The sequence below is a fragment of the Cephus cinctus genome, unplaced genomic scaffold (genome assembly GCF_000341935.2).
Source record: "Cephus cinctus unplaced genomic scaffold, Ccin1 Ccin1_scaffold0705, whole genome shotgun sequence".
NCBI lineage: Eukaryota > Metazoa > Arthropoda > Insecta > Hymenoptera > Cephidae > Cephus > Cephus cinctus.
Window position 1 is genome coordinate 197,121 of NW_014333325.1, and position 26,637 is coordinate 223,757.

Here is a 26,637-nt window from a genome sequence, read left to right on the forward strand (position 1 = left end):
TATGATAAACGCGTGTATCTTCAAATTTGGTTTGTTTTCCAAAAACTTTTTTCGTTATAGGTACGTCAAGTGTTCGCAAACAAAGTTCAATGCTTGTTATCGCATAATTTATCTTTCCTTAACAAAGCGAGTAACGAGGGACGGAATTAAAAAGTGAAAAAGGACAATATTATTGTTACTTAAATTTATAATGATTATGGTTGCTGGTGAGTATTTTGATATCGCTACGAAAAATATCAATCAGTTAAGGAATAATCTGTCTGGTGATCGGAAAAAGTATATAAGGAATTAAAAAAGACATTTCTTGAATATGTATTACAGCGGGTATTTAATCACCGATAAGACTGTTTTTAGGAGATACGAACGAGTTACACACGTGATAGTGACTGATAGTTATTTTTTCTAATATTCTAATTTTTTTTTATTTCAATGAGACACTGATATGTTTAAAATGTCATTCATATTCTAGATGGAATTATTTACCTCGGTAATGATTTTACTTAGGTTTACGGAGCAGAAAATTATAATGTGATAAAGTGCCAAATTTTAAGCACGACCATTGGAAAAGGAGAGAAAAGGTACGCGTGGAAAAATTGTTTAATGAAAATTTACGGACCGTTGATTTTATCATTACGAAAAGTAAGGGGTTAGAGTTCTGGTTTTAGATGGCACAGTAACATTTATAAAAATGCAATATTTCCGTCTTTAAATAATTATATGTGCAAAATAAGTTTTTATTGCGATACCGAATACATAATGAGTGACTGTGAATTTTGTGCGATCGATTCTCAAGGCAAATCTGTTGCCTGATAATTTACTAACCTGGTTTATTTAATTCCTACTATTTTACACGTGCGGTATATTCGGTCAATCGTAGTATATGTAATAAAATTATATTCAATACAAATTTTCAATTTGAAATTCAGACAATTTTTCAAATACAGCCAATATTATTTTTTGATAATAAGCTTCTCACCGTATTGGTGATAATGACGATTTGTCACTTTTATCAGTATTTTCATTCTCGTTCGTCCATATATGTATACTCATCCAATGTAATTGGTCGTCCTAGCAATTGAAGAAAGAGTAATGAAACCGAATAATTTACATCAATGACAATCGACGGTAAAGACATATTTTCAAAGTTGCAAACCTACCTTGACATTTTTTAACTGCGAAGCATCAGTCTCACGAATATACATTTACGACTATCAGGTATCACGCAACAGGCCTACACTGCTGCTCTTTTTGTCAGGATGAGTCCTAGCCGGATTCCAGCCATCTGCATCCTTACGACGGAATAGGGTAAGGATACCTGAGGATTTCGTGAGCAGCGATTACATAAGGGGAATGCATAACAGGTTACCGAACGCAGGCTTCTTTCTGCCATATGCATAGTTGACCCAGAGAAAAAACCTGGAGAACCGATAATCCTAGCACAAGGTCACGGGTCAGTATTGCCACGTAATAAAATACTAAAAATAAATAATTAATCGAAATAAACAAATTTACCTCGGGTCCACCACCCGATGGAAAAGTATATATTTGCCATTGAAAAAATATAAAAATTTATTTTGCCTTACGCGGACCAAAAAAGTATCTGAAAAATCGCAACATCTATAATTATTCAGAAAAAAATTTTTTCAAATTATACAACTCGATAAGTTTGATCAATTCCTCCGGAATTTTTTTCCGTGAAAAATTCAATATACGCACCTCTTTTTCCAATACAGTAAAATTCATAAGTTCGCGTAAAGGTGCAAAAAAAAAAGTCAAAGGCAAAAAATCTTGATAACGCTAGAACAATCTGCATCCTTTGGCATTGAGAAACAATTATCAGATTTGCGATCGGATTACACGGGGAGAATGACTAAAGGAAAAGCATGGCGGTAACTTTTATCTCTAACGAGAATCTGATTTAATAAGAATTCAACGAAGCGCGTCCTTCCAGGAGACACGTCAGGGGATACCAACGTCACGGACCGATACATTAAAAGAGAATATGAAATAAGGATAGGAAAGTGCCGCCGATCGCGCAGTCATTCCTGACGTCCTGTGCTCCATAACGCGTGTCTACACGATGTATAAGTACACGAGTGTCGTCATATATTTCTGGACCTTCGTTAAACGTCGAAGGGGGACTTGCATGAGAAATGCAGAGACGTGAGTCCGATCACGTAGATCCAATGGTTGACATCATTAGCAGTCATTGTGATATCTCCGTGAGTTTGTATTATAATTGCAATAATATTGTTGCGTGGATTCGGTCACGTCATTAATTGTATACATAATTCGATATCGTTCGATTCGCGAGTTTTCGTAGTCTGCTGGCAAATATTTGTCTGGGCAAAAAGGAGATTCCGCATTTTAATCAAATAGTCGTAGTTATACATGCAATCGTAAAGGTCAAGCAAACTGATAAGGGGGATGCTTTAATCAGTTTTATTATATGAGTATACAGTATACATAATACATTTAAGAGTATCATTTACCACTTTTCGTAATCAGCTTTTATTTTAATTTTTTTTTTTTTCATTTCTTTACCCGTCACTCGGGTGCAGAGTTATTAAAGTTGATATTAAATTACTCGTCTGAAAGATCAATAAAAATTGTATCTATAAACGGATGTATTTTATAGTTTTATTTTAATTAATGATAAGTTCCAGTACGTGATCTTTTTTTTTGGTAACAATATAGGTTTACTTTATCGTTTGTCGTTGATCAGAAAATTTGTTGGGTTATGAATTATTTTGAATTTTCACACTGGGTAGATACCTGGGCTTAGCTTTGTACATAGAGAATAATTTGATTTTTGTGTACAATTCAGGGGGGCTGGCTTACGGGGGTTCGTCTAAAACTTTGGAAATTCTAATACAGGGGAATATGGGTCAGGTACGAAACGCACGGCTATGCCCCTTGTTCATTTTCGTGTGTTGAAGATTCTAAGCTATGAGAGGTGAATGTGAAAAATTCAAAATAACGTAATTATTCAGATGGCTTTTTACTCCGAGATCAGAAATCTCAAGGAAAGAGGCTTCGTCGTTTTAAACAATTAGTCAATTTTAAGCTTCGGATAATATACCTTTCATTTGTGCTAAAGCAGATGAACCTTTATTTTATTTCGCGGATGCTGCGCTGGACCAGATGGAGTCTGTACTATTTTTACAAACGTTCATGTTTAAGGCGACGGTTTTGCAAAATATTTTTCATTATTGTTTTGTTACATTCAAAATATATACGGAAGACATTCCTACTGTGTTACGCACGATCTTGCCTGAAAATATAAAACTGCAATTTCCTAGAACTTTCAGACACTCACATTAGCTTCGTCATGTGTGTTCCTACTGATTCACCTTTTGTCTGGTATATACATTCAAAGTTGCGAATAAAAGAAAAATATTATCCACAAAGCATAATACAATGTTTTAAATAAAAATTGTCTGGGAGAATTACGAAATTTACTCAAATGGTAAAAATTTTTCGAAAAATCGATATATGTATACATAGAAAAAAGAAATCAGCATGACAGTAACTAGGGATACCAAGCTCGATCAATGATAAAAATCGAATCAGGTTTTGCCAAGATAACGATAACTTCGGGTTAATCAAAAATTTGTTATTCCTATCTCAAAAGTACACCGCACTTGTCGCACAATAATTTACATCATAAAATGTACGCAAGAGACATACGGATTACTCGACAGTGCTGATACTATAGATAGGCTGTGGATTACGGTAATCCATAAGGCTACAGCAAGAGATTTACACGATTTATCAACAGATCGGGCAGCTTCGACTACATAATTATAACCAGCTATAAGGATCGTATAATTATATTACACAAGATCGATACACAGATACCTTTAATTAAACTGATTGACATACGGAAGTAGACGCCGAGCGTGATTAATAATTCGATAAAATTAAATAAAAATGTTCTCACCAGTTTTCTCCAACCCTCAAAGACCATTTCCAAATATGATTTTATTTTTTCCCCAAGATTCAACAACCCTTCGTGTTTAATTCAACTACAAATATTGAAACCCTCATGACTTTAATGACTGTACAAAAATACAAGCGCAATAGAAAATTAAGAATAAAAACAACACAAGGGCAATTAACAACCATGCTATCATTGACGTTATGGTACCCCTGTGTTTGTCCTTGAAATAAAAATTAGCGCAACATACGTAATAATATAAAATATATATATGTTATTAAGTCACAGACATATTCAAAATTTGATTTTTGCCAAAAATATAAATTATAATTGTTTCAGCAATTTCGAACGATACGTTGTCAATGTTATCATGCATTTACAGCAAACATGAAAAATATTCCCACGTGTCTCGTGCCATCATACCTAATAAGGTTATTTAGAATTTACTTGGAATCTATCGCTATCCGAATCACGATGCTTCGTTTGTGCCTGCCAGTTCTAGTAGCTGCCAATAGTAATTGACCTTTGAACCGATTTAAAAATAACGTTGCGTTAGAAGGAGAGGTCGCCGGCAAGGAAATTGACACGATTCATCGCTCAGCAACGACCCAACCACCGGGCGTTTACTCTTGATGTTACGCGACGCTAATATAGGCACCTACGTGGTTATGTGCACGTAAGTAAATGTCCGAGTGCATATATATATATGTATATATATACACATATATGTATGGGACCAATGGATCGAGCCTAATTGCCATTTGCGTCACACAAAAAATTGCCGCGTTTAATCAAAGCAAATTGACGTGTTTAACGCTGACCGTGTTTTTCAATTTTTTCTTTTGTATACCCCTCTTGGTTTCTCTTCGCTTAAATTATGCTTGGTAACAAATTCTCGTTGTGAAATTTGAAATACAGGGCATGCACACTTGATTTTTTGATAAATATTATAAAAATATTTTTCAATTTTATTGGCTACGTATAGTCGGGCCGCGACGTCAGTTCCACTTTGAGGGGACTCATTTACGTTTCGGTTCGTAAGGCTTTGGCCCCTCAAAGTGGAACTGACGCGTAAACCGAGTATGTCCATTTAGTGGAGTTTTAACGTTTTTTTATTCGTCTAAATTTCTTGTATTCAGATCGCTCAGGTCAGGTTGGGTTAAAGACTGTTACGTAATGAAAATTACGTCGAATTACGTGTATCGAGCTTAGAGAGCCTGGGTTATTGGCTCTAATAATGATTCTCGTACCAAAGACAAATTCTATTTCTGGATGACGCAAATTGGCACATTTAGCATGTGCTACAGTGAGCGGCTTATGCTGGCACTTATTTTGTGCACAATGTTGCATATATGGGAAATCGTTACAACCCAATAATGGATGAAATAAAATTAGAACGATGTAAATTTCAATATTCTTTTTCAAAATTATTAAAAATTTTCGTGCTTCTTGGACTGTCTTCAGCTTAAAAATTCGTAAAAAGTATTTTTGACCAAAATATTTTTGCGAATTTTTCATTCGATTTCTATTGGTAAACAATATTAATAAGAATCGCAATAATTTTATTACGAAATTTTGATTTTTTTAAAAATTATTTTATGCCAGAAAAATGAACTTGCGTGACTGCAAATGAAAATTCAACGAGTTTCCATTACTGGTTGTGTACGTAAAATTTTGAAAAACAGCCAACAGGAACACAGTAGCACACGAGTTAGCAGGCAGCACGTTACAATACAAGTGAATGATAATATGAAATAAGCGTAACTTCAGTTAGGAAATAATTTCCATATGATAAAAATACGATAAGTCAAATTAAAATGCAAATTCCTCAAATTGCTTTCACAGACGCAAATGCAATAGAGGCTGCACAACTAACAATAATAAGTAACGCATGACGCATAATTCGTAATGCACTCGGGACTATATTTGTAAATGGAAGGACAAGTCAATGTTAAAGTGAACATTTAAAGCAAAAGTCCGCATTGCTGAAATACAGTATATTCCATTGATCGTGATGAAAATTTATTTTTTAACACGTTACGCAAATTTTCACATAATATCACTAAAATCCCATTAAATTTATTTTCGCGTTATTAACTATTGTTTTACATGTCGAAAATACATTTTCGTATGATACACAATGTCCGCATGCCTTAATTTCTCTTGCGGTATTAATATCGAGCGAAGGTAGTCATGATATTTTTATGTCACCACTTATAAATAAAATGTCAATATGCATTAATTCATACGGGATGCGGGAGGCATAATTAATGATTTTCGCTAGACTTGCTTTAAATGTGACTACCAAACGTAAATATTTCATTTTTTTTAAAAATATTATTAACTTGAAGAAAGTGCCTGCCTAAAGTTATAATTTCAACCTGCAATGGTATGCAGTAACGTCTTTGTTCGTTTGCTTCACCGCTTATGTATAAAGTATATAATTTTCACTTGACAAGCAGCATCGAGTTTATGTATACAGGGTCATTCAGGCCAAATGCATTACCTGAAGTTAGCTTGACTATTTGGTTTCTATGATAGAGCCAACTTCAGTCGATTCATTTTTATCGAACAGCTCTGTCTACATCTACAGGGTTCGTTCAGTAGAAACACACAATCTGAAGGTGGTTATACTATGGAAATCAAACGGAGATGCTAACTTCAGGTGGTACGTGTAGCCCGAGTAACCCTGTATAATTTGTCCACGATAACAGCTTTATGTTCAATACACTTAATAATGCTATAAACGGTAAAAAGTAGGTCCTTTAAAATTGAAATTAATGTTACAGCAAACATCAATAATATATACTATGTATATGAGAATACCAGTATATGTGACTTATATAGATATATACTGGTCGCGAGTGACTTAATTTTGAATAAACGTGATTTTAGATTATTTACGTTATCGTCGTTGTAATAAACATTCGCTTACACGTGATTGACTTAAATATCACGAAATTCGATAAATAAACACTTTCTTGCTTTACTTTGTGCGCATATAGTGAATTACAAATGTTCATTCATATTCCATTCTAAATAGGTACTATTTTTAACTGTGATGGCCAACGTGTCTCTCGCACGAAGCATACTTCGTTGACTTGAATTTCCTCGATTTGTTATTCAACATTCATCATTCACACTACCATTATTCACTTATTCAATTATTACTCATCGTTTCGTTCTTATTTCTCCCAAACACTGTCTCTTCGTATCTTATTAGCGAATTAAACTGTAGGAATTTATGACGTAGATACGAATATTGTGTCACGTGAGATCCAATCATGTATTAGCATTGGAACGATACATTTCGAATTTTCCAATATCTCGCAATCCATCCGTACCGGTCGGTAAGGTAGAGCGAGTCCAAGTAAACGTAACCACAGTCAATTCCAAACCCGGGAAAAACACTTTTTTGCTATAGCTAATTGCGACCTCAACTTGTTTATCCCTTGAAATAGAGAAAAAGTTTATCTTCACGATTACCTAGGACTGCAAAAGTAATTCCAGTATGAGCTGACGATACAGGAAAAAAAAAAAAAAAACGAAAAAAAAAAGTCCAAGATTTTTCGACGAAAAATACAATGAGAAAAAAAAGATAAGTCAAATATCTATAAATATTAATAAAGAGTGAAAATGCTATCGGAAAGGAAAAACGCAAATGCTAATTTTTCGTTCCTATGGAAACTCGACTGACCTCGACCTTGAATATTAGCAGCACGTGTAGTGAAGTCGTCATCAGCGCTCCTCGTGTCCAATCTTTGCAATCGTAAAGTCGAAAACGCGCCTCGCTATTACGAGACACGTGTGCTTTTGGCAATTGTTTACGAGAAACTTATTTCCTGTCGCCATGCTGCTTCTTTTTCTTTTCGCGTGCCCGACAAAAATAACCGACGTGCGCTCGAACGTACCCCGAATACGATACCTACGTTGCTAATTAAAAAGATTTATATTTAGTGCGAAGTCGGCAATTAATGTAAGATCTTGTCGTCACGACGTGGTTTCAATGCGTCCTGCCAAAGCTGCTATGCATTTATGTATAAGCACGTACGCTTAGTGTCTGTATTATTACTGGGTTAGTACGAGTTTCTTCCGCAGGCTAAAGACGCCTTAGCGTGCGCTGCGGTGACGTGATCGAAAGTTGAAATAAAAGTCGATCTAGACGGTGCCAGTTATACTGATTGCATTGCTCGAGAATAATAATATCGTAAACCTGATAATCATTTAAATGAATTCACAGCTCTACCGTGTTATAATGATTTTTATTACTACGTATAAACGTATGATCTTTTAACGATCATATCAGAGAACAAATTTATAGCATCCATAACCTTAATTTACGAATAAAAGTTGTTATGCTTAAAAACACATAGGGAAGTATTATTTTCTGTTTACAGTGAAATACACAAGTAATCTAATTGGTACATTGTTTCACTTCGCTATACTGGTTTAATGATAAAATGTAAATAGGGAATGAAGTCTAATGGGAAAATACAGGTACTGGGATATTTTTACGCCGAGGATCTCAATGGTACGTTCATCACTGGTTAAAGTACAAGTATTATTACTTCGTTGAAATACAAACTGCTCTCGTACTACTTGTAACTAAAAATGAAGCTAATTTCTTTTCGCACGTTGATATACCTGTAGGTAAGAAGGCAGGAGTGCTCTAAAAGTTTATGCGTATGTATGAATATGCTTATCGTGTATGATGCAACACGACTTCCATTAGACTCCAGTATATAAGGGTTCTCAAAATCCACAATTTTCTCACCCGCTCACGATATTATCGACGTAATCGATGATAAAAATTATTCAAAATTTTGTAAAAAATATTTCTCTCCTATTTCATTGGCATTAATAAAAATAATCCAAAATTCGATCCTTCTTCACTTATTTGTTACCAAAATTATACTGCTGATTTTACCCTCATAACCAAGGTCAATATATCAAATATAATTACACAGAAGATACGAATTATATTTAAAATCAAATTCTGCTTTGAATGTTCAATCCCTACCTTGTCATTGATTAATCGATTTCTTCACGGCACTGGTATAGAAAAATACGTAAGTCCTTTTTACCCAAGTTTATTATTACAATCTAAAGTCAGTCTATAAATTTTATATAAAAATCTTTATAATTTCAGTAAATATCCCAACAGTCATTCACCCACTTGATCGATGCTTTTACTTTATACTTGTTGCACAAGCCGGTTTACTTTGATGATTGCTCCGAGTGCGAACGCGCTTGACGTATTTGCCTTTGAGGTTGCATTAATTTTTACTCTTATTGCTGGATACACTAATCCACTTACAGTTAGCAAAAAAAAGAAAGATTATTGAGCACAGCAACAGCCTGCGATCGTCAAAGAGAAATTTCATGACTTTTTTTTTTCAAAACGGATGTCGAAATTTTTTTTTTTAATAAAAAAAGGTTAAAAATTGTATGACGTAATTATACCTCCTAAACATAATGACACGATGTGTCATACGAGTGCGAGGTTGACGTGTGCATCTGAGTAAATAGCGAAGAGCTGCAACAAGTGGGGGAAGCAATAATTATTAGGCTGACTGATTGCCAATACGCGATATGCACGTGCTAAACTTTCACCTTGAGTCACGCATAAAGATTAGCAGATGCGATGCCAATGTACTTACGGCTGTATTCGCATGTGGCACATTATACGTAGTCTCGCTCGCTCGCAAGTGAAATACAAAAGGAAAGAGAAAGAGGGAAAAAAAGAAAGAGTGCCTGCGCGAGAGTTGAACAGGATCGGCAAACAACGTGTGAGTGAACTTTGAGTTCGACGACCTGCATTATTATTCTACCGCTTTGCTCTCTTCTCTCCGGCATATTCGCGTGTGTGTTTCACGATTAATCCTTTATCCTGATTACGCCGAGGAGAGGTTACGAATGTTTTAAGCGGGAAAATATAAAAATTCAAAAAATTATTATCCCACCTGACGGCCGTGAGATGTCCTGAAAGACATTTTGCTGGTATAACTTTGAAAAATTTACGGCATCAAAATTGACTGGTACATGACAGGTCTGTGGGGATATTCAATTTTGAAAATATGACGTGCCAATTTATTCTTTGGTGACTGAGATCTTGAAGATTGGACGGGGATTAATTTTTTTATCCGTTATTCGCTTTCCAAGAAAATTATTCGAAATTGACAGTTGCGTTAATTTGGAAAATTTTACTTTTTTTTTTGGTTTTTACCTGGTCGCCACCATTCAAATTGTTGTTGTTTTCGTCACGAGCATCGTCATACGTAAATCAGCCTTAATTCTTAAGCAGGGAAATGGCCACTTGGTTCGACTGTTGCGTAGGGAGTTGTTGACTCTTTTCGCTGCGCTCATGGCACACACTACTCTCTATCCTTAGGGAACTGTCATTACCATTAAGTTCTTAACCTTCTGACCCTTATTTCTCTATTTCCTCTTCTTTCCTCTACGTTAATTATTTTATGGCCAGTCCGACGCTTGGCGCATTACGTTGCACAGGGAAGAAGCTACGAAGACGGATATTACCGATTAAAATGAAAATGGCGCCTACGCAAAAAAAAAATTATAAATAAAATCTTCGAATATCTTGAATTCATAAAAATCGAACGTTATCGAATGAGATAGATATGGCGACCAATAAAAAAAATAGAGAAATAAATATTTAAAATAGCTCGCCCCACGGCACCAAAAAATGACTGCTCCCTTTGATTTCTTAATTTGAGGTACGTTAGAGGAAAAGCAAAACGGGGCAAAGAGCAGGTGACACTTTTGAGAAAATTGTTTTTCATTATCTCGGTATAATAAAACGTCACCATAATAAAAGAGAAAGAAAAAATAATTTATGTACAGCGGATTTTACATTATTGTCATTGCCAAGAGACAGAAAGTCGATAACATATGAAAGATAAGGTAGTGCAAAAAAGCTGATCTCATCTGTTGAATTTTACGCAAACAAAAATATTTGGCAGCTACCTAATGGCGATCCATAAATCCTGACCTACGTCACACGTTCTGTCATTGTCCTAAATTGATCAGAATGAATTCTTAATCGAATCTCTGTTGTGCTTGAATTTATAGATCTGATTCAAATAGAATTCGTAAGCCGTGCTAACAAAAAATTATTTTTGAATTTTCTCGGATTAACCCAGCATCTATTCCCCACGCACATCCGGTCCTTGCCCATTTCGTTTTCACAAAACACGTTGACGCTCACCAACGTCTGAATGATAGAAAAATATTTTCCCCGATGTTTTTTCTTCCTTGACCTAGATACTTCATCGTGTTACTTTTTTTAAAACATTTTGAATGTATTCAAAAAATATTTTTTTTTACGAAATTATTTAATAGTACACATGTTTAATATAGATATCGGTGACGTGCGCGTTACATTTTATACCTTACTATAAGGTTAATTTATTGTCAGTGTTATTCTCAGAGTTGGGTATGCCGAAAATTCAAAATTATTCGATTCTAAGGGTAAAGAATTTTTTGAATACTGAAAACTCGATGTATACATACGTACTGTTTCCTTTTGTATCGTAGAACGACGTGCGCGCTATAGATATATTTCAACGTAATCTCAACCTCCAGAACTTACAAACAGTAAAGTTGTTATGGCATTTCGTAATATTAGCATCAGATGAAAAAGCTGTACTTACATGCTGTTTAGTACCAATCATAGATGTCATAGTTTAATATGTTACGCAATCTGACACTAAAACATATGGAATCAACGTCTTCGAGATTTTCTCTCGATAATGCTACGGTGTATGATAAATAAATATTATCATTGTAAAAACCTACTGCAGTTTCAACTCTTGAATTTCAAGAGACGGAAGCACGACAGCTGCGACATCGGTGTCCCTCGAGGGGACTTTTTCACGTTAAAACTCATAAAGACGTGGCCCCTTGGAAAGAGTGATCTTATAGGACAACTATAAAAAAAACCTAATGTAACACGAATACAATGAAGAATATTTTTTGAAAAATTTTCGAATATATTTATTCCTAATCTGTACTCCTTATAGGTACAGTAAGGTAAACGTCTCAGTGGCTGAACACCTAACCTTCGGTCCCAGTCCCTGGTCGTCCATAAGAAACTATATTTCCGTCTCTCTTGTACACACACTTTGTCTAGTAACTGGCACGTGGTCATAGTCATTGATACATTTACTTAGTTAATTTCATATTGATGAGGTATATGGATTCTGCTTTTTTTTCGTGACCTTTAATTATGATAAACGTTAATAAACGTAATCAGGTAAAAAACAATATATGAAAATCAGCTGGAGAAGCAACCGAAATTTCCGGTTTCAACCAGAGCGAATTAAACCATCTGATGATTATTGAAGTTTCCGTATGAAATTTTGATTCTTATACATACATACGTATACACATATCTTGAAATCTTAAATAAGTATGAAAAAATGATATTGCGAAATAACGTTAGTAAATTGACAAAAATACAAATAATATGTAATAGAAATTTTTGAAAAACCGTTAATTCTTATAAAAAATTTTAATATCATATTTTGTATAAAAATACATAATCTATCTTGTATGCTGCTGCGGAACACTAACCACCGATACTAATAGGCGTTGCTGGTAAGGCAAGTAACTATTTAATATCAGCCATAGGTGGTAGCGATAGTAGCATTAATGGTGTTCGTAATGAAAACAAAATGTACCGTATGTGAGACACGTATGTGAGAGCGTAGTTAAAGAGGCGAGCTGGGCACATGGTGTGTAAAAATACGGAAGGAAAATAAACGCAGAGGGCGTACTGGGCTTCTGTACCCGAAGCCTGGAAGTAGTACAAATAATAAATAGAGTTCAGAATGCATGGAAAATGTTTCGAAAGTTACGACCGTATCGTGAACAATTAATGAAAATTTGTCGAAATTTAAAAAAATTCCTAACTGGTTGATAAAGATTGGTTATAATTCGACAATGAGCAACAATATTTTTTTAACACAGGAGTAGATGGACAAATTGAATATAAATTTTGCTAAATGAAAAATTGGACTGGATAAAAATTTGGCGAAACTACATAAATCTTATTCATAGTGGATATTCGATATCGTATTTTTGTGAAATTCGTATCGATTGTTTTATTAAAAATAATTAATATAAAAATCTAATAAATCACGCAGAATTATTTGATGCATATTATCGATAATATAATAATCGTGCCATTTCCAATGGAACAGGAATATAATAATGCGTCAAGAGTTTTTATGTCAAAAAAATCTTATCAACTTTATCCATCATCGACGTAAAATATTCAGATAAAGCGATAGTGCATACCGCAGAAAAAGCCACTAAGGCGAGTTGTATTTTGTCTTGCACTTTAAAACCTTTCAAAAGTCATGATTGATCGTCAGTAAAGAAAGACAACAAAAGGAGTCTGTTCGGTCTTAGAGGGAAACTAAAATCGTCTCCTATAACGGGTATACGTTAAATAATAGCTCTTCGATTGGAAATAATACAAAAGTACAGTTGCCTAGGAAATTTTTAATCTTTCGTTTACCTTAGATTCGTGCAACCATTAGGAAGGATTGGTTAAAAATGGTTTACGAATTAAAGCAGCGTCTTACATTTATCGTGTTAGTTTATGATAAGCGAGTTGAAACTTCCAGTTGCATCTAAAATCTTCAGAATAACCGCAAAAGCCTCAAAACTACAATTAACAAGAATTATCAGAAGTCCCAGTCGATTCGACCACCGAGTAGAGTCGCGTTATGTTCGTAAGTGGGGAAGAATTGAAATTCAAGGTCAATTTTTATATCTCTTTTTTAATACTTTCGAGTGACGTAACCAGCCTGAGAACCATGCTTAAAATATATGTCATTGTTTCACTGGTTCAGAATCGTGCGAGAAATATATTCATTCAACAGCCTTGTACCAAAGACAAAAGAATACTGTAGCAAAACAATATTACGTCAGACAAGGGTCGAATTTAATTGATGTAGATTTTTGAAAAAAAAAAAAAAAAAGGTTGGCCAAGTCCGCAAGAGCGCCATAGATAAATTTATCTTCATCGGTAGTAAAAACATTTACGAGGTATAGTCAAAGCATCTAGCACTGTAACATGGTATTATAAGGCTATAGTCATACTGAATATTTTTCATCCACAGTGGCCGCAGGACGAATCCTACTGATGCAAATTCACAAAAAGAAGGAGAGAATAAGAATACATGGAATTCGCAGTCGTTTTTACTCGTTCGATCGATCCATACGTGCCTACTTCTTAAACTAGGGGCCATCGCACAATGTTCCATAGCGTAAAGAAGACCCCTGATGTCGCGACTTCACTATGCACTTGCTTAACCACGGTATCTATTGCTGTGTACTCCTGATCGCTTGTTCTTTATTTCTTCTACGCATTGTTCCAGAGATTTTTTAGTTATATTTCTTATTCACGATGCTCCTTTAGCTTCTTGCTTATTCTAACACCTTGAATCTTTCCCTTTGTCTTATTTGTCCAAACAGGCGATATATGAGAGCGCATACTCCAGCTCGCGAGTGAAATGTATTTTCTTGACGAACTAAAAACAATGTGGCTTGCTAAATATGTTATTATTATTTTCCACGTATAAAAAGAAAATAACATTGTACCCATAGACCCACTATTAATGGGAATATTGTGAAAGAGACGTATCTAAAAATAAATGAAAACTGTCTTATTGAAATACGATTGGAGTAAAAGGTTTTATTTAATGGTAAAAAAATAAGTCTATGCTATTCCGTAACATTGAAATGTACAGTACTGCATTTGTCCTTTTGGAACGACGTATATTGATAATAACGATAAATATTCTGTGTACAATAGCGCACATAAAAAGTAGAGGCAGAAATACCAGAAAGATTCAGCATCAGTCCATTTAATAAAGACTATTGGTCGTGACATTCACTGGAACAGGTCTCGTGGTAGTCACGCACGATTACCAATTTGATCTTATCCACAGGACAATAAAAAAGAACGTACAAAAAAGTTTACTATAACGAAAACAAAACAGGACATAACATAAGACTGCGTGTGCCGCAGGTTTTATCATGCACAGTACATCTTGTATATCAGGCGACGAAATACAGTCCAAAAAAAAGAGAGTAAGCTAAGAAAAAGCACCAAATCGTGTCCGAGTGTCAATCTGTCTTCCTTAATTAATATTTCAAACAGAAAATCCAGCTTCGACATAATTTCGATGAAACATAATTTCAATGTACATAACAAACCGAAGCATCCTCGCATACTATGTACGTATATCCACATGCGCAAAGGGCCCAACCGAACCGTTCGACGGTCCAGAGTGGAATGAGCAGCACGAGAGTCGAGCGAAAAAAAAAACCCAAAGTCGGCCGAGCATCGACGGTTCGTGGCGGGGATGGGACGGTAGTGGGGGAAAGCAGCAGGGAGTCGAGCATGACGGTAGACATGCTGGTTACGGCCACTGGTGGGGATGAGTCTGGGTACCCGAAGTGTTGGCCTCGCGATTATAGAATGGACAAGCGAGCTGGAGCAGGCTGGAGTAGAAGGAACTAGTTGGAAATACGGCGTAAACAGCATTTAAATTTATACGGCGTGTACGTACACTAGTCTCTCTGCCAGTCCTATCGTGTATGTACATACATAGACGAGACCGGCACTGTGCTATTGCTAAATAAAAGACTGTGGTACGTCTAAACGTAAATGGTAGGGGTCTTCGTAATCCTCGCTATCCTAATATACCAATTAACAAAGAAAGTGACTAGGCACACAGTCCAACCCTATATTACACGTTATCATACAAGTTATTGTCTCTACTAATTCCCTCGTCCAATGTTTAATCATACTTTAGCATTAACTACAAAGGAACCTTTTCCCGCCATGCAGCTCCTAGGAACTAAAATATCAGAGCCCTGAGTAGCCAATGGATTTTCTAATGGTACGACTGGTGTGAAAGAGCTGTGAAAAATCCCAAAGAATTAACAATATAGAAAAATGTATAAAACGTCATGGGTCCGATGTCAGCTTTCGAACACGTACGAGTGGAAGAATATTGTACGTGGTGACAGATTGATTGACGGAATGATTATTAAAATATATTTATGCCAGTCGACCAAAACCATTTATATAGTTTGATTTTCTTTTTCTCATAATTAACCACCATGCACCAATCATGTTATCTATTACTTTTAATGTATCACACGTCATCCCACTTAAACCAATATCACCTTTCCGTGTCTTGGCTTAAGGCTAGAATATTTTTTACAACAAAAAAATTTGTTCGTACATGATTGGTAAATTCGCATTAACAACTAGGAACGGTTAAAGATGCGAAATGCAGTAGCCACCTTCAATATCGCGAGAGTATCAATTACCGCATCGATACGGTATACTTACAATTAGTTGTTTTTCTTTCTTCAACTTGTTTTTGCCCCTCTTACTGGATCCTCGGCTTGAGAATCACTTGGGAGATCAGGTGATGGGCGTGGCGTTAGTAGAACGCATAAACAACACGTGACACAACCTTATAGTACATACGCATCTCTCTCTAACACGCACAGACACCCACGCGTCAAATAAACGTGTATACGCACAGGCTTATTTTTATAAGCAAACGTGTCCGTGCACACGAAAACGTGGTTGGCTGCAAGGAGAGAGAGAGAGAGAGAGAGAGAGAGGCAGAGAGAGAGAGAGAGAGAGAGAGAGAGAGAGAGAGAGAGAGAGAGAGCGCGAGAGAGAGAGAGAGAGAGCGCGAGAGAGAGAGAGAGTGAGACGGAGCATGGAACATCATTCCAACCTAACCTAACCCTATCCGGCACCTCAAGCGCAGGCAACGCGTAACGCACATGACTACACCGATACACGTGGATTAACTCGAGTGATGATATTCCCACCCTCCGAGGCAGCTTCGTTCGTATGCACTCTGTATCTGCTTGCATTGTCTCTTAATGTACTTATGTCTTACGTGCTTGACCTTCTATGACAATACGGCTTTATAATAACGATAAGTCTTGTTCGTTTTGTCGAATTTAACCTCCGACAAGAATAACGTCTGCTACTGGTGATTTTAAAAAATTCCTACCGTCCACGACGTAACTAACCTCTTTAAGTATCAAAGGGTTTTTATGGTGCATGGTGAAATTAATATTTTCCAAACGAGGGTACGTTCGACAGGTTACTGAAGCTTGGTTCATTTATTTCTAGGCTCTCGAATTGATAGTTACTCTGCTCGGTCGATAGGGCAGTGCACTACACTTCGTGCGATGCATACGACTGCTCGGAGGCGTTCCGACGCTTGGCTATTTCTATATTACACTGATCGCATGCATAATAGGTTAGGTGCACGATTTATGCGCGTACAGAAACGTGCCGCTGCACACGTACGAGTCTTCGTGTTGATGACGTTGTACGCGAATATATACATACATGTAGATCTGACTTTATACCCTACGCTCACGATTAGCAGCTCGATGTATTGAGGGTTCTGCAAAACAACTTTTTTTTTATCAAACACCAGACGCAACTTATCGAGTGACGCTTTTATTTCAGATGCTCCTTTCTTTGAGGCTCGAGAACGTTCTGGACGACGGTATATATATTTTGGATGATATTATTAATTGCGATTTGTTACGAATGGATCGGGTAGAGGGAGTGCCGATCGCGTGTGTTTTCTTCCGTGAGATTTAAATTCTACTCCTGCCTTCGGACTCGTGACGCTTTACCGGTGGGACGAGACACGTTGCGAAATAACGAATAATGAATTTAAACCTTCGAAAAGAATCTTAATCGGACGAATATCGACGTACATTCAAGGTGGTGGCTTATGTAGTGTTTTTTTAATTGTTTTTTTATCTGCCGATTTAGTCGCGTCGATGATCGATCGTTAAGGTCTTAATGTTATTTTTCACTTTGTTGGTGAATGATGCTCTACGAATATTTGGAAATGTCTAACGTCACTTTTCGTCTCTTCTATACCGCTTCTATTTCCGACTGCTGCTTCGTGGAAAGCGACACGTGGCTGCAACCCACGGACGTATGTTTTCGTGGATGGGATTTAGTATACTCGACTTGGGACTTTTATCCGTAAGGGTTCACAGAGAATTTCGGAGAATTTTACCTGGGTAAAGATGTTGCACTTAAACTTGTATAAAGAAAATTAAAAAATTTCTTAGTAAGATATATATCCGTTATTTGGTACAGGGTAGGGTTGAAAAATAGGTTTTGAAATTTTTGAAAAATTCTTTCACTATCAGTCCTTTACCAAGAAAAATGCAAAGGCAGAAAGTACTTGATTTTTTTGTGGATACAAAATTTACTCTTAACGTAACAGAAATTGATATTTTTTGATATTTTTAAAAAAATGACTACTTTGTTATAGCTAGCGTGACTCTCGTTGTGTGTTTGCGATATTAGGCTACGTCAAGATTTCTCACGTTACCATACCAATGGCTACTTCTATATGCTATGCCTATCGGTCTTTTGCATTGCTCAGTGAATAACAATAGGCGCCAATGTTGTTATGGTTACTAGCACAGTTGTTGAGAGCAAACAAAGATTTCATTTGCATTGTGTAGTATTATTGTAGCGTGACGTTTAAACACGTGCGTGCACTTTGTTTAATTTCTATGGAAGTTTCAGCGAAACACAGTAGCGGAGAATTTGAGAGAAGAGAGTGACGGTAATAATAGCAGTCGACGTGCTGAAAGTGTGCTCGATATTTTTGTGCGCGCAACAAGGGTAGCTATTTGTAAAAATATTCCAAGCTGGTATCTATATGTATGATAATATACATAAATAAGTATGTCGAGTGCAGTCGTGCGTACAGAATTTGGCGAGAGACATTGGGAAAAAATATATTTAAAAAATCGCGTCAGGAGCTGACCAAAAGTTCGGTAACTTTTTTTTAGTCATTTTTAGGTAATATTCGTATTCTGGACCGTCTTGTAATTGGGCGATATATGTAATTTCACCTAGGACAAAGTTGGCCATTGTAAATCGGCATATATCAGGCAACTATTGTGTTTCATGCGTTCTTAACGTATTTGTGCTTAACGTATATTATATGTATACGAATTTCCATTATCCTTAATTTTTTGAAACTGCAAAGAATGCAACAAATTAATTTTCGCGTCAAGGCGCTTGAAAGAATTTTTGAGGTCACCGATCGTGAGAAATTGAAATTGAACAAAATTCAAAGAAAATAGTGCGTTTGGATCGCAATAAATTTGTTGACTTTGAATTACTAACAATTAGATCGATAATTTTGAATTTGAATTCGGACCAAAATTTGTAACCTAGTATGACGTAATTTCACAATGGAGTCAGAGATTCTGAAATAATTCTTAGTTATCCCTGTGATTATAAAAGAAACTGAAAGAAAAAATTTTAAATAATAAATTTGAATGAAAATTCATCTCAAAAGATTTTCTTTTTACCAGAAAAATGATAAATACGTCATTTTAACGGAACAACTATTTTCAGGCTTTTGTGTAAAAACAGCGTTGTTAGTCTTCCTGTCCACGACGCTTCCCTTACCAGGCAACAGCATTGGCGATTCAAGAGCGAAGGAAGCGTGGTACCGAAACCTCCAAAGAAAGTCGTGTTGTATTAACATAAAATTATTTACAAGTCACATTAAGGCGCGTTTCGTGAGCACGTCCGTACGCGGTAGTTAATGGTACCTAACTAAACCTATGTAAATCCTCCTTGACAGAATGGATTACAGCCAGCATATAAGACCAGGGATACAGTCTGTCCGCGACATCAGCTTCGCATTCAAGTGACTCCTTAACGTTATAACCCATAAGTAGATGGCCCCTCAGAAATACAGACCTCGCAGTCGGTCCATATCGATGAAAGCATCCAAGAAAATCACACATATACCCAGTGTACATACAAAATTCGACCACTACCTTCTGCGCCTTTACTTTCCTTTGTCTCTTACCTTTCAAGAGCCTACATCTTAAACCCGTAAAATGTTCCCGACTTAAACCCGCAGTGGTTAGTCAGTGCTAACACTTTTAAGGTGATAACGCACTACCTCAAACTTTAACATTCTTTTAAGCACTTAAAATTACCCGTAAGGGTATATGGAAATTTCAAGGGCGCGATAGGCACGCATTTCGTTGAACAGTAAGATAGCACTGGGAAACTGGTTGTGCATCCACTCGTTATACATTCCTTTTATAGGCAGTACCTCAGAGCCCGTAGACCTTATTGGGTTAAGCTGAGACATTGAAAGAATTAAATTCGAATTCTAATCTTGGTCTCGAGAAACTTGATCGTTAGTTAAGAATATCATTACCGAATTACAGCCTACAGAGAAACGCTATCCTTTGAAAATTATGCTTAATTCTAGAAAGACTTTGTTTCGCAGGAATTCATTCGACAAGGAAGTCACGTTATAAAAATGATCAGGCATTTAGGAAACGAAAAAAAATGTTATCCTATTTTCAGTTTCTATCTCGAATCTAATCTCTATCTTTAAATGACTCAGTTTTACGTTTAAATTATATAGTTAAGACGTCAACAAAATTTCTGTCTTTCACCTACGTGTCGACGACCTGTTGCATGACGCAAGAATCGACGGCGAATCGAATGCCTAAGGAATAGATCCCAAAACTGTTGTAAAAGAAAGTTTTAATGAATGTTCCAATTATTTTTAATAATTGCGATACTATGAACACTGTATTATTAAATGTAAAAGAAAGGAAACTTTTTGATCGTTTTATGTATATGTCTAGTGTTACTTATATATTTTCAAAAGTCAATATGTATATTCCACTGTATATACTAAACGCTTCGGTCGTCGTCGGGTAAAATCGGAAGATTTCGGGACGCAACGGGAGAAGGAAGTGTTGGAGGTGTCAATGGCGGACGTGACGTCATAAATAAACGACATAACCAATAGTTATGCTATTTCTTTGATGTTAGGCAGTTTTATTTTTTTTCTTTCATCTTTTTTTTTCATTTATGTATATTCATAAAAAATACTCTGTGCAGAGGATACAAATAATAATAGCATAATATACGCTCAATCCTGATTACGTTTATCGATTATCAATATTCAATATGAAGCCCCGTCATTAGCGATATATATAGTTTAATTTTATGATAGAAAAACATTCCAATTTTTATTATATCACCCTAATGTCATTGCAGTGTGATATAACGTTAACCTTGGTTCGGACTATGACATATTGGTAAAGTTAACTAGTGATGCTCGCTACCTAGATTTATGTGATCTAATAATAAAAAAACGTTGGTAGCCTTGAAGTAGGTGAATAAATAAATTAGACTCTAGTCTGAACAGAATAAGACATTTTGTAAAAATTAACCTCTAAGATATCACATTAAATGTCATGAAAGAAGTTTTGGTTTCTTTTAAGAAATTTGACGTTAACTTCAGTAAATTTTGTTGGGTTTACTTCACTGAAATCACTTAAACCGATCCAGACCTATGAAAAATGTTCGGTAACCAGTTGAAGAAAGGTTGATAAATGAAAATAGCAAATGTACCTGTGAGATTTTTGGTTGACCTGTTATCAGTACTACCGCGAGATGGCAAAATCGATGAAATTTCTTACGCGCATGCGCAATGCCATTTTTTTGGTATTACTCTTAATTTAGTCTTAACCCCTCAGCTTCATGTAGTACGACCCAACATTTCAAGTTAACTTTTCTAACCAGTCACCAGTTAGCGCCACTAAAACATCAGTCTGATTTTTCGCTTGTACCTTCATCCAATTCAAGAGGTTAAAGACACGTGAAATATAGTATGTATATATTTATGATACGCAAGACTACCGCAGAATGTCTAAGGAACTGCATAAAATATATGAATAGACGTTTCGTTATATTTCCACGATCCATCACATCTGAGTTGCTCCAAACTCAAGAATCAATTACTCAATCTACTGTATTACACTTCCCAAAATTTCCTTGGGTCGAACGAAATTACAGGAGTTCAAGTATCATTTATATAATTCAGCTACAGGCCATAGTTCCTTTTCTTCCAATATTCACACCCAATGTCAAACTCCAAAAATAAATCGTCGCACCAACCCAATCCCAAAAAAATCACTTCGTCTCAGAAATATGCATTTCAACTTTCAATTCAACGACCGTTATCTATCTGCCCTTTCAGATCTATTCAATGAGCCATATTTCATATATCACAATCACAACTCCATTATTCTACTACCAACGCCCAAATCAAATGTACAACATTTGAACAGAGTTTCGGTACACTCAAGTCACTCCACTCTCCTCACCTCCAAATTTATCCCTGTTGATTATAATAATTTCGTATAAACTGGATTAGAATTGCGAAATCATGGCTACCAACATACCCATACCGATAATCCTTATTACATATAGCAATGGCCCGAAGCAAAGTAAGTATAGAAGGACAGCAAGAGATCACGCTCTATCGTGCAAGATCATGTGGAATCACGTGGCCACTTATGACGTCAAGGCCCTTTGTGTTCAAAGGCCTTGACGTGAAGCGGCCCAAGGCCTACGTGACCGAGGGCGTATCGGCAATGTCCCTAGGCTAGGGACAAGCTTAGCAGGACCATCTAAGTGATGTAGCAGACGATGAAGGGAGCCGAGGAGAGCTCACTCTCGGTCCTAGTACATACATTAGGGGAGTCGGGACTGGAACCAGGAGGGAACCAGGAGGGAACCAGGAGGGAACCAGGAGGGAACCAGACGTAATGGGAACCAGAAACAAACTTAAGGAACCTGAGGAATCAGTTAGAAACAGGTCCATCCGTCTCTGACTTCTCTTTTCGTTCTTCGTCTACCACCCGAATGTCTTCGTCTCTCTCACTCGAATCATTCTCATCCTTTCTTCGGTTTCTTTCTGACTCGTTATTTATTTCCCACCTAACCTAGCCATCTCAAGGAAACTATAAAGTACCTTCACCAAACCAGCTCTTGCTTATGTTTGCGGCTGAAAATTTAATTTTAACCCAAACTTCATTTTTCACGCGAGATAATTTTATTTTGAATTGTAACGACGCTAATTATATACATCGGGACAAACAGGTTTCCCTTGAAGCATGTAAGGCTAAAAATACACTGTTCAAAAAGAAAAGTATCTTCGTCTCTTGCTGTGTCTTCTGTACAAAGTCATATTCTTCTTGTTCCCTTTCTTCTTACTGAAATGTGCTGATTCGAGAATCGTGTCAGCAATATGAAGATACATTTATGTAGCCATTATGTATACCATACATAAATGAATAATATTAAATTGTACACAAGTGGCTGTTAGCCTTGCATCGACTGTACGTACATACATATATGTATACAGGTATCTGCCCATATTAAATATCAATAAAAAATAACCGAATTTTTGTCCCCTGTATGCTATTTTCATTGAATCTCAATAATATTAGATTAAATCCTTATCTTAATATCTCTCTTCATTCTCTTACTATACATTTTTTATTTGCATTTACACAATTTTGTACTTATTCCCGTGAACTCGATCGGCGTTCAAATATTATACGGTAATTGAGATACATGAAAAAAATTTCGTTTCACATATTACACAAGATCTGTCAGCTGTACGGTAGCTACCTATACCTCATAAAAATAGTGAAATATATGTGAAATAAATAACGACAATATTTATAAGTTAAAGTTAAAGTTAAATACAAGTAAAAATCCATATGGATTTTTAAATATAGTCAGTCTGATACAAAGTCTGATAGAAAAGTAATACAGCCTTAATCCCACTGCGTATCCTCGTCACGCATCGTGTCATACGGATGTCAATAAACCGTCTGTAGGCCTCTGGAACTTTGGGTGCTCTATGCCGAGCAACGAAACCAGATGTCTCTGATTACATCGCGGACATTGTTCACCGAGCATAAAAGTTAACTTAAAGCGAATATAATCCTTTATCCAAATGACGATTAACGCTTATGCAAACAAAGCCTAAGCCTCGCGACGTTCGTTCGGTCCCGTAACAAGAATCGATCCCTTTGTTTCCTGGTTGCTCGCGTGACAATGACTATTTCTGAAAACGAGCCCCGCTAAATTATCATCGTAGACAGTATAGCGTATTTGAATTAGTATAACGCACTTTACGTGCCACTTTGTTTAATATGCAAGTTGCTTCTACGCTCTGTATCTATATATTGTATATGTGTATATAATGTCAATTGTATTACTTGTTTAAGCGATCCGTTAACAAGGTATCTGATATGCGTGTAATCGACGCATCTACTTAGTAACGCGTCGTCAAAACTTATTTTTCCGACCGTATTACAATGTAACGCGAAACAAAGGGAGCCTAGTGTAATTGCACATATAAGACCCAACTGACAAAGCCACAGTGCTGTTACCCAGGAATTAAGTGTATGTACAAGTGTACCGGAGGCTTCGCCTTTTTTTTTTATAAGCCTTTTTTTACCTTTGTGCCTCCACTCCGACAAGGCACGACAGTTGGATTATACTTTGGACAACCAAAAAAATGACTGTTTACTTATATAATACACGTGTTCGTATTCTAGTACTTCTGACAGCCAACGGTAACCGCTTAGGTGGGTATACGGTCGGTTCACGAGTTCAATGTGGTTTTTTGGACAGATCGAAAACGACAAAGTCTCTAGAAAGGGATTGCAATTTTTGTTTACTCAAATTTCCACAAGGATTATTTTTTATCGAAGTATATTTTATTTCTCCGAAAAATTTGGACTTGTGACTGTGCATTTTTTATTGAGCTATGGTCCGCATGCGTGTCTTCCGGAGGGGCCAACTTTGTATGACTTTCAACGTAACGGAGTCACTTTATCTCGTAATTTCCTCGAAGGTTCACTATACTGTGTGTCCCGCAATGCATGTCTCAGCTGGAGTATAATATTCGTGGTTAAAACTGGTGAATCTTTGTTAACAGCGAGACTTTCTTAAACTCAAATATAATTTTGTAATTCAACAATCAATTTCTGTGTTAAAACATTTTCACTGGAGAATAATAGTTTTTAGTTGACATATACGTTATTTAATGATACAAGATTTAACAAAATTTTTGAACTCAACGTCACGTATCGCGTCACGCGACGCTTGGCTGCTTAAGTGTTGTAGTTTGCTACATTGTAAACATCGGTTTCGTTAATAATATAGCGGAGAATAATGCAGGTGCGTTCGAGAGATACTTTTGCATGCATCGACTACATGGGTATGCACGAAATGAAAATTATCTAACCTGTAAAATTGATTACGACACGATACCTTTCGTTTGCACGCAAATGACAGGGATTAAGAAAAAAATGGTGTGCAATAATATGTGTACACATCGTTAAAGAATAAAAAAATTAATCTTACGATATTTAACAAAAATAACGATTATTCGTTCGAGGCAAAATTAACAAAAAAAAAAAACGTCCATCATTGAAAAATAACTTGAATTAGGGCACACAGGACATAAACACGATATACGACTGCATAGCAATGACAAAAGGCAACGACTGCCTTGAAAAGTTCGATTAGCTTGCACGAGATAATTTGTGAAGAATTTTAAAAGGTTTTCTAAAAAAAAAGTCACTTGGACAAAGTACGAGGTAGGAAAAATCATACGCAATCGAAATTCTACAAAGTTCGTTTACACGACTATATTAATTTGTAGTCACAATAGGTGAATCCATCCAAAGCGGCCACTATTCATACTCTTCCTACGTATATTATATGAACTCGACAGTTATCTTTCGAAATGGTACTTTTAACGGTACTTCGCCACTTCCTCATCTCGAGAGCATAAGCTTAAGAGTAGTCTATAGGTATGAGATGTACTTGAATAAAAGTTACGTTTAAAAATTTCACTTTGGAGAGGACGTCAGTTCGAGATATTAATTACTGTTGAATGAAAAAAAAAATTAAGCATACAAATTTCTTCAATTCTCAAGCCCATTGGATACACGAATAGATAACGTTAGTATGGCTATACGAATAGAGAGACAATTATTACGATTTATTATTGACTCCGAGTATTGACGTCACGAAGACCTATTATCAAAGCTGTTTGCACTTCTAAGTCTGTCGACCATTTATCGGGTTCACGTGTATTTTTCTTTATTCGCTGTTAACGAAAAGAATAAACTCCGGAGTAGCTTGTGAATCTTTCGAGGTTACCGGATGACTGGATCGAAACCGGGTCATCTCGAATAGGGCCTAGGTGGACATACTAAAATCTGGAGCTATAGGTATATACGTTGGTTAGCCTGCCTCGTCATCCACCACCCATAGCTCGTAAACTCAAAAAACAAAAAAGATCCTTTGCGAACCCTTACAAAAAAAAAGCGTATATTCAAAAAATTATGGAAGATTTCTCATAAAAATTTTTTTTGAATAAACTATTTTTCTATTATTTATACTACACGCAAATTCCATTACTTTTTACATACGTGCCTTGGGCCATATGTATAATAAAGAAAATACTGATTTATTTTTTCAAAAGACAAATTATTTTTTTGGAACAGTGCCGATAACAAGGTATCAAAGAATAAATAAAAATTTGAAATTATCAAAAACCACGTTCACATACCTTCGGTGGTATCAGTGTTCTGTGATATTAAAAAAAAGAAGGAATTTTGGATTTAAAAAATCCTACGGGGTAGTTTGGATAGAAAGGAATAAAATAAGGAATTTCCCTACCCTCCACGATATATGAGAACGGCCAGGACCCTTTTTTCTA

The 26,637-nt window shown here is 36.1% G+C and overlaps 1 protein-coding gene and 2 long non-coding RNA genes across 4 annotated transcripts in view; 2 read left to right on the forward strand and 1 right to left on the reverse strand.

The window, feature by feature from the left end:
- LOC107270137 overlaps positions 1–26,637 on the reverse strand; it is a 98,134-nt gene that overhangs the window by 34,028 nt on the left and 37,469 nt on the right. Inside the window, exon 5 of one of the 2 annotated variants that reach the window (XM_025087564.1) lies at positions 1,285–1,315. The exons of the other annotated variant lie outside the window; for it this stretch is intronic. Coding sequence (XP_024943332.1) covers positions 1,291–1,315 — 25 coding nt within the window. The 3' untranslated portion in view covers positions 1,285–1,290. Of the gene's footprint in view, positions 1–1,284; positions 1,316–26,637 lie in introns of those variants that run through there. 2 annotated transcript variants of the gene reach the window in all.
- On the forward strand, positions 1,315–15,306 carry LOC107270140. Its single transcript, XR_001538250.2, has 3 exons — positions 1,315–1,450; positions 1,952–2,222; positions 14,089–15,306. It is a non-coding gene; the product is annotated as an uncharacterized LOC107270140 (long non-coding RNA).
- LOC112494701 lies at positions 18,277–20,850 on the forward strand. The gene is made up of 2 exons (XR_003060422.1): positions 18,277–18,829; positions 19,419–20,850. It is a non-coding gene; the product is annotated as an uncharacterized LOC112494701 (long non-coding RNA).